At 38.5% G+C, this 12,371-nt stretch overlaps 1 protein-coding gene across 2 annotated transcripts in view; it reads left to right on the top strand.

Moving 5' to 3' along the window:
- Positions 1–4,454, top strand: part of LOC101156558 (coiled-coil domain-containing protein 85A) — a 38,372-nt gene extending 33,918 nt beyond the window's left edge. Inside the window, exon 3 of one of the 2 annotated variants that reach the window (XM_011479668.3) lies at positions 3,467–4,454. In XM_011479668.3, coding sequence (XP_011477970.1) covers positions 3,467–3,531 — 65 coding nt within the window. In that variant the 3' untranslated portion in view covers positions 3,532–4,454. The remainder of the gene's footprint in view (positions 1–3,466) is intronic. The other variant, XM_020705635.2, reaches the window with a different exon arrangement.
- The last annotated feature ends 7,917 nt before the right edge of the window (positions 4,455–12,371 follow it).

Raw genomic sequence — 12,371 nt, 5'->3', positions numbered from 1 at the left:
TAAAATCCGGACGTTAATCTCACTCGATGACTTCATCAATATTCGCGGATCAGCTAAGTTAGTGCTGTGCTGCTATCGCTCGGAAAGACATAAACACATTGTTTTTATTACCTTAACCTTAAAAGAGGTCACGCTAAAACAATAACTCATTACTTAAATGTAAACTTCAATGCGTCAGAGCACATCCGCATGAAGAAAAATGCATATTTTCTGCCAAAGTGTAACATTTGATTGACTTGCGTGTGGAAAATGCATCATGAAGTGTTGAACGTCAAATAGAAGTTGCACCCACTTATGACCAACAGGTGATGCTGGCACACAGTGCCCCTACACTACACTCCAGTCATTAGTAAGGTGCAAGTAATGGCTCCTTACAGACTTCACACAAATGCGGCATGCATGGAGTTTGCATTCAATAGCTTTACTTTGAAAATAAGAATCGTCACTGGTACTTTACTGTTATTTACTTCCGGTGAGAGTCGCGCATTCGGCTTCTTAAGTTTGTAAACTTGAAGGGCCCAGATGATGCTTTTCTTAAGCCTTTCAAACGAAACTCAACATACCAACCAAGCAGTGGTCACTGTAGCACAATGCTAACTGTGATATAGTTGCTGTAGCATAATGCTAACTATGACGTGGTCGCTGTAGCATAATGCTAACTATGGCATTGTCCCTGTAGCAAAATGCTAACTAAGATGTGGTCGCTGTTTTGTGAAAATTGATTACAAGATTTCTGTAACAATCTTTTGCGGTCATGGTGCTGCCGGAGTCCAACCTGGCTATTGTTGGGCACCCATACACACTCACAGTCTCACCTAGTGACAGTTTAGAGTAACAAATGAACCTATGAAGCATGCTTTTGGACTCTGGGAGGAAGCCAAACTGCCTTGAGAAAAGCCATGCATGCACGGGGAGTCCTGCATGCCCTGTACAGGTTTGCCCAGTATTCCATCTCAGACAGCCGGTATATAGCCTCAAGGGCAACTGTGACTAAGGTGGGATTTGTTAAACAGTGTTGTTTACGGATTGGTTAGTGCTAATAACGTATTTGATCAACTGACACGTGACAAGGCATCCGGTAATTGACATCGTAGCTTTTCGGTCTGACACGCTCAACAGTCACACTGGTCCGTACCACACCACAATCCATTGAATCATGTTTTGGACTACCTCTTGTCACAGTTTGCCTAATCCTGCTTGAGAACTGAACAAAGCAATCACAATGGCCAAAAAAAACAGACTGTGAGGGCCAAATGTACTCCTATATGGTACGGATTGCCTGGTGTAAGTACGTCTGATTTTCAGTTTTGGTTTAGGGCCATGTATACAGTGGCCGACGTGGCTCACACTACATACAAAAGAAAATACGCAACGGCATTATCCGAGAACACAAAATTACCTGCAACACAACTACATAACCGCAGCAAAAGCATTAATCTCAGTACAACGGAAATGATTACTTTTTTTTCCTACCAGTGGGAAAAAAATAATTAAGTTTCAAACTATTCGGTGCGATGGAGTTTTCGAATTCTGAGAAAAAAGTGAGAATTTTCTATGCCCTTTTTTTTCTTTCTCCATGGCCCTTATCCTCTTCCGTAAGCAAGTGTACGGAAAAAAAATGGAATTTTATGAGATTAAAGTGGAGGTAAGCATTCAATGCAGCAGCAAGTGAACGCCGCGCAGCAGTAGAGCAGACTGACTAAACTTAGTTGAACAGGTGAGCTGAATGTTTATTGATGACGTTCCAAATGTTTTGAAGCTCATTTGTTTGATTTACGATTTATTAATGTTTTATTTATTGATGGGTGGTTTGCAGGATCTCTGCAGCCCGATGAAGCTTTCGCCGACGGCGTCGGTATCCCTGCGGCTGTCCACTTGAATCCTTTCTTCCTCCATTAAAGACAAGATCTCTATGTCTGTGTGACGCTTCCGTCTGAGGAGGAGCACTTTTTGGGATTGTCAACGTTCTAATGCTAATACAACAGACCATTTTCATTAATCTTTATTGTTTTATGTTGAAACGGGACGTTTCATCTGGAGGAGGGGGCGTATGCAACACTGTTTACTTCCGCATTGGTGTTCGGATAACAGGTTCATGACATAAGGTGACAAATGAACTTCAGGGTGTGTGAATGAAAAGGAAAATAAAGGCTGCAGCGGTCCTCTACACCCAAACGTGTCTCTGAGCTACTTTTTATACAGATGAAACTCCGCTTTAGCGACACTAAACCCCGGAAAGCCGGCTCCAGTGAAAATAATCTAATTTTGAGTCGCCAAAAGGTTCTGAATCTGTTTGTTTTTTAAACCTATCCGGAAATAAAGCTTCACAAAAGGCTCCGCATATTTCATCTTCTTGCTTGAGTCAGATAAACGGAAAACTTTGGTGTTTTTTTTAATCTATGACTTTTTCTTCTAAATTTACGAGATTTTAAGTCGTACATGTATTAGACAAAAACTTGTAAATTTACGACTTTTTTTCTCGTAAGTTTACGACTTAAAAGTCGTAATTTAAAAAAAAAAGACAAAGAGCATTAGAAGCAGATGTCACTATGTGGAGCTGGGTAAATTTATATCTTTAGACAAACCTATATTTGTAAGAAATTACGTTATCTAGTAAGAAAACACTCTAATCTGGTCCAAATATCACGTAGCTCTCAGGAGTGCCAAATAGTTTGAAATTGAATTGTCCTCATTTCCGTTGTGCTGAAGTTAATGCTGTTGCTGCGGTTATGTCGTTGTGTTGCGGGTAATTTCATTGTGCTTCGGGTAATGCCGTTGCGTTTTTTCTTTTGTACGTAGTGTGAGCCCTGTTGGCCACCGTACATGTAGCATGGATTCTTGATTAGTTTCTTGGGAGCCAAAGAAAATATACACCGTGAAGAGTGATAACAAACTCAGGATTTGTACACAAAGAACCAAAGACTGAAGCAGACAGCCATAAAAAAAAGAAAGAAATTTGTGCTTAGATTTTCATGTATCTGCCTTGTTCTCATACCATATTTAGCCACCATATATTTCAGACATGTTCAGATCCCGGCTGTGTTTTTTTCATGTCCTTCCTTAGGTTGGTTTCCGTCTTTTCGTCCATGGAAAGTTTGTCTGTAATCACGTTGAAGTGATCACAAGTGAACCAAGATTCATCTTCTCAGGCAGATTCGGTTCACATGTTTGATCCCAGAATCCAGATCAGCTTTCACACTTGCCAAATGAGGCAGACTATAAAAAGATAACACTGGTGTGTGAATGTGTGCAATGTGGATGTGCCCTCTAATCCCCGGCATGACTGAACTGTGGTGTTCTGTTATAAAGTGTGAGATAACAAAAGGGGCTTTCTGCTTATCTTTACATTTCATTGAACATTTCCATCATTTCTTGTTTAATTCAGGTTGACTGGATCAGTTCAGAACCAGTCATGTCCTTTGGTGTCAATCTGAAGTGACTTTCTTTCTTTCCTTGTTCTATACAGTTTTGATGCCTCCTCTTGACAACTTGCCCCGCAGTGCTTCTCAAAAGAAAGAGGGGCAACAGTAAAGCAGCCCTCCTGCGTCTCTGGCTTCCACAGACTGCGAGGCCCCAGGAAGGCAACCGCCGAGGATCCAGACGCTCTGTAGTTCCTGACCTCATCCATGTTCATATTCCTTCAAGCAACCTGCCTCCATGTTTTTATTTCTCCATGAGGGTGGGGACGATAGCAATGCCATTTGTAAAACTCATGAAATGGCTTGATGGATCCGAGTGAACGGGTCTCCCTGCCAACAGTGGCCCTCACTCCTCATAAGGAGACCCTAAGGAGACGGGGAATGAAGCTGGATCTGGAGGAGGAGCTAAAGAAGACATGACACTGTTCGTGCTGCTCTGTTTACAAAAGTAGACCTCTGGTAAAGAAGCACACTGACTCTCCGAACATGAATTATTTCCCCACGCGCCTGTTCTTCCTCCTGTCCTCTTCATCTTCAGCCGAGTCAATGTCTCCAAAATGTGTTGGGACTGGTGTAATCTACTGTTCTGTTTCTCAGTCCTAAAATCCAGTTGACCACCATCGTCCTTCCTCCCAAAAAACTGAAATACCGTTTCTGCCATTTCTATTGAAAACATTCTCAAAGATATACTTGCAAAGAAAAACCTCTTCCTGTGTCTTAAACCAAGATGGTCAACATTACTAGCTGCTGACAGATGTTCTTGTTCTATGAGATGCCATGTTCAGGTGTAATTTTATTTTGTATTATCTTGTTTGCTCCCTTAAAGCGCCTATACTGAAGCTGGGGAGAAGGTGATGCAGTTCTCCATATTCTTTTTTACAAGGAAGTAAAGTCCAAGTAAGAAGTAGATTATTGGATTAGTTTTCTATATATCTATGTATACGAATATAATATTATTATTTTTGACTTACCAATATAAAACCTGTTATATGCATATGATATATCAAATATTAAACAGACCTCTTTATCAAAAAAGTGCATTGCTTCTTCATGTGACCTGTGCACACACAGAGATGCTCATCTTGTCTGAAGCCCATCCTCATCTGTTTCATGATCATCTTTAAGGTACTAAGAAAAGAAGATTTTCTAACTACATAATCAATAAGGAGAAAAGAGCTTGTTCCTGTTAAAAGGAACTTTGTAGCGGAAGGAAGCGGTTGTCAGAGAAAGTCCCTCAGCTCCCATCACATCCTCCAGCATCCTGGAGCATCTACTGAAGACTGACGGTGCCGGCGTGTACAAGCCTGTTTTGGGGATTTTGTTGGAGAAAATGACAGCAGACATTTCAACCCTTTCTTATGCTCCACGCATCCTGTGAGACGCCAGTAACATGTCAAGCTTATTTGCTGCAGATTTGACACAATAATGAGAGTATGATGTGAGTATGAGACGGGTACAAATAAGGTCACAACAAGGCGAACAAAGATGAAAGAAAATTGCTGCTGGCTGTTTCACTCAAGTGTGCTTTTTTATGTCTGCGTCACTTAAAACGTTAGATATCTCTTGACTCATTCTTAAATATTAACAATGAAGATGCAGGGGCTGCCCAGAAAAGAAGTCATGGCAGCCCTTTCATTTTATGGTGTTTAAAGTGGAAACAATTGGACAGTGATCTGTTTAGATGAGTTTGCTGAGTCATGGTTGCTCGCAAGTATCCGCAGGTGTCTAAGCCCCCAGATTGTGGCACCACGGTGCTACGTTGTCCTCCTGCTGGGACGCCCTGCTGGGAATAAAACAGAAGCATTTCACATGTGATACATTAAATAACACCAAGTGAAAGGAAAAACCAGGCAGACATTATAATTGTGCAGCATCGCACTTCATTTAACATTTTTCTTGATTTAATTACTCTCGTGCTTTATGTTTCTTTAAGACTCATTTCCCATAGGTAGGGATGTGTCTTTATATCAGTGGGTGTGTGTTGTTCAGGACACTCCTGTAAGCGCGGTGTGTTACTACACAGCTGCAGTGTAGGCAGGACACTCCCCTGCCTGCCTATCCAGGAAGACACAGAGTGTGTGGTTGCATTGATTTGTGCGCATCCGTGCATGTTCATGGAACAATGCTCCAGCTTATGCGAGTGTGTGCCAGAGAGTGTGGGTGAGAGCATGCAGCTGCCTGAACTGCGCTACTGCATTGCAGCACATTGTGCTCATCCCGAGGTCGCTACCATCCTCTGGCAAAGCGCTCTGCCAAGGTCGCAGCAGGTCAGTCCTCCCATCTGCATGCGCCACCATTGCAAGGCGAAACCTTTAAACGCCACAGAAAAACTGCTTCCTGCTAATAGCACCAACACACAGGTGAAGTCACAGTAGAACATATCCATGAATGGACTCTGCTGCAAGGGTACACTAATCCACCTATTGAAAGGATCAGTTCATGAAGAGTCAAACGAGCAAACCAAAACAGCAACAGCAAAGAATTTAGCAAATGTAGCTTTGGTTGAGAAGCGCTCCACCTCTACTTTGATAGTAGAATAGTTCAGTCATCGGTCACCAGTGATGTCTAAAAATGGAAAGATTTCATTACAACCCTATTGGATGAAAATTTAATTTTTGTAAACTTTATTTATAAACGACAAATACAACAAGAATGTGAATGCCATAAGGGGAAACAGAGATAAAATAGAGACTATACGTACACCCAGAGTACAGAAGCAGCACATAACCCAAAAAATGTAACAACGAGCCACAGCATATTTACAAAAAATCTACCTTTTCCAAAAAACTAGATTTGTTGAAATAGATTTTTTGTGTTTTCATTTGTTTGAATTACCACATTGCATCAATTCATAATTAAAGTGTTCAAAATTAGGTTTGCAGTTTGACCATTTACCCTTTATGAATATGAGATTTCTCCAAAATAGCAGCCCTGAATAATGTCTTTTTCTGAATGAAAAACAAAGTATTTGAAAAAAGAGAAATTTGATCCAGCATGCTTCAATTACACAATCACACACTGGATGGCAGTATAGAGAGTTTTGTTGTAACTGTAGGTAACACAGCATTATGCTACCTATGACGTTGTTAATGTAGAATAATGCTAACTCTGATGTGTTTTTTGTAGCACTATGCTAACTTTGTCGTGGTCGCTGTAGCATAATGTTAACTATGATGTGGTCGCTCTAACGTAGTGCTGGCTTTGGTATGGTCGATATAGCATAATGGTAACAAAACTATATAATTTTTAGAACAAAAAGTAAAAAGTATTTGAGCTAAACATTCTATGCCTTGGCATCAACTTCCATTGGGACCTCTCAGGTTAGAAAAGTCTCTCTTTGAAATCAGATTTTTGAGCCTTGCCTCCCCTCAGCTGTCATCTGCCAGCTATCCCTATAAACCAGAAACCTTTTACTTTTAATGTACCTAAATCCCTACATTTCTTAGCTTTCAATTTAAAAATTTCTAAAGAACTGCATTGACTCACTTGTAAAAAAAAAAAATTCCACAGCGGGCGCACGCTTCAAAGTTGAGACAACACGTTATTGATTCTGGTTTTTATGACTTAACGTTATAATGCAGCAGACTATGAGGGGCCGTATAAGACATTATTTATTCTGAACCATTCACATTCATACATTCTTGCTCTCACAGTCATATATACTCTCTTTCGCATACATATATTCTCTTACGCATCCATATATTCTCTCTCTCACAGTCATACATTCTTGCTCTCACAGTCATATATACTCTCTTTCGCATACATATATTCTCTTACGCATCCATATATTCTCTCTCACATTCATACATTCTTGCTCTCACAGTCATATATACTCTCTTACGCATTCATATATTCTCACTTGCACATCCATATATTCTCTCTCTCGCATGCATATATATTACTTTACACATACATACATTCTCACTCTCATTGTCACTCTTAAAAAAGAATGTATGTATGTGAAAGACAAGTATATATGAACGTGTGAGGAAGAGTTTATATGTGTGTGTGAGAGAGGAGTATGCATGAAACGGAAGTGACTTTGCATGAAAAGGAAGGCACTTTGAATGAAAAGGAAGGCACTTTGCATGAAACGGAAGGCAGATGATTTCTCGTGCTCTGATTGGACGAGAGGCCGCCACCTCCCATTTTGAACAGACGCTAACACGAACCAATAAGAAGGCCATCGGAACCTTAAGAAATATTTTATCTTCACCTCAAGTGGTCACAAATCTGTCTGCATCTCTAGAGACACAAAGGAATGTCTCCAATACCAATAATGGTAATAAAAGTGCCACCGAAACAGAAAATCCGTATCCACCTTATTCCTAGCCCCCATGAGCCTTTGCGTGAATTATGGGCGACACTTCCTGTAGACGCTGGAACACGCATTTACATTAAAACAAATTCCAGCTGTCATTTCTTAAAAAAGGCAACGGTGAGGTGGAGATGAAATATTTGTTAAGGTTCCGATGGCTGCAGGACCCCCGTGGCTACTTCTTGCCGGTTCGTTTTTTTAAAAAAAATAAACTTTATTAACAATATCTTGCACATACAAAATACCAAACACAAAACTCCACTGTGTGCAAAATACAATCTTCACGTTCGCCATGAGAATGAACAAAAAAACATAATGATAACCATGTAAAACAGGTTATGCAAAAAGAAAACAAAAATAATAAGGCAAAGGAATCTGTTAAAGTTTCAGGAGAGACCATGTTTCAACTGTTCTGACAGCTTTTTTGTTAGTGGAAGATTTAATACTGTTCACATACAAAACCATTTCTTTCTGAAAAACATAAAACACGGTTTTTTTGTTGGCATATTTACACTTGTGTATAAAGTATTTAGCCATAATTATAAGTAAATTAACTACATATATTTTTTCTGCATTAAGTCTTTCTTGTGTAAAATATCCAAAAATAATATGCTCGTAAAATAATCTATAATCTTCACATAGATGAGTTCTTATAAAATGTATCACATCTTTCCAAAATAGTTGAGTGAAAGAGCAAAACCAAAAAAGATGAGGCACAGTTTCTGGTGAGGAATGACAGAATGAACAGTTTATGTCCAGATCTTTTTTAAACTTAGTAAAGAAATGTTTCACTGGATAAAATTTGTGAAGAATTTTGAAAGAAATTTCTCTGATTTTATTGGTGATGAAATACTTTTGTGGCAGGGTCCAAACCTTTTCCCACTGAATTCTACATCCAAAGCTGTTCCAGTATGAGATAACATACGGTTTTGTGGCAATCTCATTTTGAAACAGAGAACAGATACTTTGATTATTCCTGCTAGCTGAAAAACATACCTTTCCACACCACAAGTCTGTTAATTTGGGATTTCTTGCTTGTTCATGTTAGCATCTGCACTGTAATCCCTAGCGAGTTGACTGAACTTAAAAATTATTTTGTAACAGATTACGCAACAGTTAAGTTATATTATTAAAACTTTTAAGTTAACATTTATTAAAATTCATATTGTCAGTTGGCTTACATTTGTATTATTTCATATAAAAAATATTAAGATTCCTCAACTTATAAAGAGATTATTTACTTTAAGTTTTAAATATTTTCTAACTAAAAAACGCTTTAACTAAATATATTTTTATATTACTCAACTCATAAAATATGTAAAATTCACTCAAATGCTTTATAAATTCTTTAACTCATTAAATGTGTAGCATTGAAAATATTTAAAATTCTTCAGCTTAAAATGTATTCTAAACAGAGATATGGATACTGCCCCACTACATTTTAAAGGCTAACATTGATAAAAACCAACAAACGTGAAGGCCACACAATAATGATTGCTTAATACACTTTTTTTAATTGCTCTTTAAAAAAAAAGCACAAATATCAAGAGGATGAAGAAACAATAAGTGCAATAAAACTGCATTATAAGAGTGCCACACAACATATTGACAAAAAGAGTTGGTTTTGTATTGTACGGCAGAAAAAGCAAATGATCACAACAAAACACATTAGTTACATAACACTTAAACCAACAAATAGTCCATTCTGGAAGACTCACTCAACGAAACATTCTCCAGCGTCAATAAATGTCCTTTCAGTGGTTTGCTGTCCTCAAGGCTCAAGACAGCATTCTGAATAAATATGAAGGCAAGTTCAAGTTTTTTGGGGTGCTGTAGGTCCAGAGCATAGATGTCCCCGAAGAGTTAGAAGAGATTAGTCAGCCAGATGTGTGGGACCACTGACGGCAGCATCAGGAGCGTCACCACGACAACTGAGAAGATACCCACAGCGGTGTCTGTGAGGTCTGGTATTCTGGAAAATACAAAACAAAAAACACAGATGAGTTCAGACCCTCAAAGATATTCATCACACTAATGTCCAAAACTGACATTCCTGCCACCTGTCAATAGGAATCTTTTCATGCTAACATTCTGTTAGCTTTTAATCAACTGGCTATGATGTTTTAAGGACCAACTCCAATTAAAATTGTGTTTTTAAAAAGTTCTTTAGCATTTTTCTGAAGGAGGACATTTATAAAATAATTTAAGACTAAAGCTTCATTTTTCTTTATTCAAATAATGATGAATCAGGAGCAGAAAAGGTAAACGAAACTCCACTCCTTCCAATCAGGAGTCCCTGATGTTCGCCTTTCATCTTCCGTCTCATTTTTAAAACCATTTAAAAATATCACTCAGTTTACAAACTACAAACAATTGCCCTATTTATTATGTCACTCAATAAAATCTCAATCAATATTAAAGGATTAGTGAAAACCATTGACAGGGAGTCGTGTGCACTTACTGTACAGGTCTTGAAGAAGTTGGAGGCATCTTCATGCAGATAAACAGGAAGTGCAAGGAGGACAAGTGCCCGTCTCATGTTCACGTCACGCTGGTCCTAAAAGAATAAAAAGAAATATCCATTACCTTTGAAGCAAATGCAGAGCAAACACTTCCAATATTTACTTAAGGAACTTTAAGAAATAATAAAATGATACCTTTTCTAGATGTCTATTTCTAGTAAGAGGACAATACAGTGTTTATGTCATGATCCACTTCAGGTCAAAGACCCAAAGTAATTTTTAAGGCAAGTTACACCGTGGCTTCTTACAGCTGTCTACAAATGATTTGTTATCCGTTTTTGAATTATGCACATTAGAAATTCACCTGGAGGTCATAAATCCTAACCAAGCTGGCCAGTTCCTGTCTGTTTTGGTGGACTTAGTCTCAGAAAAGGGCAGCTTTAAGTTACACAAACATGTAAAAACTGCACAATTTCCTCTGACTGCATCTACTCTACATAAATCCATTTCAGATCTTGACAGATGAGTTTTCATGGTTTCAAATGATGGAATGGTGCTAATGCAACATCATTTTATTATTGTAATATACTGTCATAAAGACATGACAATATTCCAAAGTGTCTCCACATACATGGCAGTGGAAACACTTTGGAATATTGGCTATGTAGTACTGCAGTATTATATGTAGTACTGCATAGTGCCAAAGTAACAGAACACAACTTGCACCTCCATTCCATTGTGCCACCTTCAGCCTGCAATCTAAATATGTTTAGTTAAATTGTAAATAATTTCAGCTCTATTTAGACCTTTGGCTAGTTAAAATGTGCATAAATGTTTCCATGCTGCAGTATAAATCTAATAATGGTAATAGTTCAGGATGAATGTATTAAATAAGTATAAAACTCACCCACTGGCAGCTCTTTTCTGGTAAAATGGTGACTTTCTGGTGAACTTTCTAAAAGTTCAGTATCTGAAAAAGTCCAAAAGAGATTTTTCAATGTTAAAAAATGTTTCAATTATATTCTGATCAAAAAACATTTATTGCACTACACAACCTATTGCATTTTTTGTTTTTTTAAAATAGCTCTAGACAAATAACTGAGACAAGTTACCTGGCTGGCCTTGGCGTCTACCTGGAGGTGAAACACTGAACACTCTGTAGTTCGGTACCTGAACACAACACGAGCACGTTGATTAATTTATTTTTACAAAAACCTTTTTTATAACGGAGATCAGTGATTTATAAAAGCTTAAAACTGCATTCAAAACCCAATGCTTCCATGTAGCAACCAGGCTTAAAACTGTTGGCGGTAGCTCCTCCCACACAACCGTTGGAGGCTTTGAGTGACATTTTTGGACAAATGTCCAGCAGCAAACTTTAGCCACAGACAGAGGCCTCCAACGCGAATTTCACACGCGGATCATGTTTAGTTTGATTGCAGCATAACAGATCATTTCTACCTCTGAAAAAAAAAAACCCTCATCACTGTCGTAACTTACGGGCAGAAAATGCATTTTGGGTTTGGCTCGCCATACGTCTGCTATGACAAACTAATCATGTATACATTTCCACATTAATCTCTAAAACAATCATAACACACATATGTTTAAACAACAGTAAACCACATTTACGGTAGTATAAGAGCATTTTTAAAGCATTCATTCATAAACCATGAACGATACTTACCAAATTAAATCAGGGCTGAAGACAAGACGGCACCATCAGCAATGAGGCGGATGAAAAAAAAACCCGAGGTTGGGGCGTCTTGAAGCGGGACGAAATCGCAACGCTTTGCAGAATAATAAAATGCTCGACTTTCAATTTCAAACGTCGCATACTCGCATTCGGCAAATCCAACATGGCCACCTGAGCTAACGTAGAGAAAACGAAAGACCCTCCCACCAGTACGTGATGACGTCATAACGCTACTTCACGGATCTTAAAATTTTTGAGTGCCAGATACAAATAAGCTTTAAAATATTTAGCACTGTTAAGTTAAATTTGAAAAAATCTTGATAGAGCTTAATACTTTATAGTTGAATCAACTACAAAATGACATTTAAGTTGTGTAACCTTAATAGTTATGAGTCAGTACAAGTGATAGGGTTTAGAGTGTGTTCAAAATGGGAGGTGGCGGCCTTTCGTCCAATCAGAGCACGAGAAATCATCTG

The sequence above is a fragment of the Oryzias latipes genome, chromosome 1 (genome assembly GCF_002234675.1).
Source record: "Oryzias latipes chromosome 1, ASM223467v1".
Taxonomy (NCBI): domain Eukaryota; kingdom Metazoa; phylum Chordata; class Actinopteri; order Beloniformes; family Adrianichthyidae; genus Oryzias; species Oryzias latipes.
Note: the sequence above shows the minus strand (reverse complement) of the source record. Positions and strands in the feature narration are given on the sequence as shown.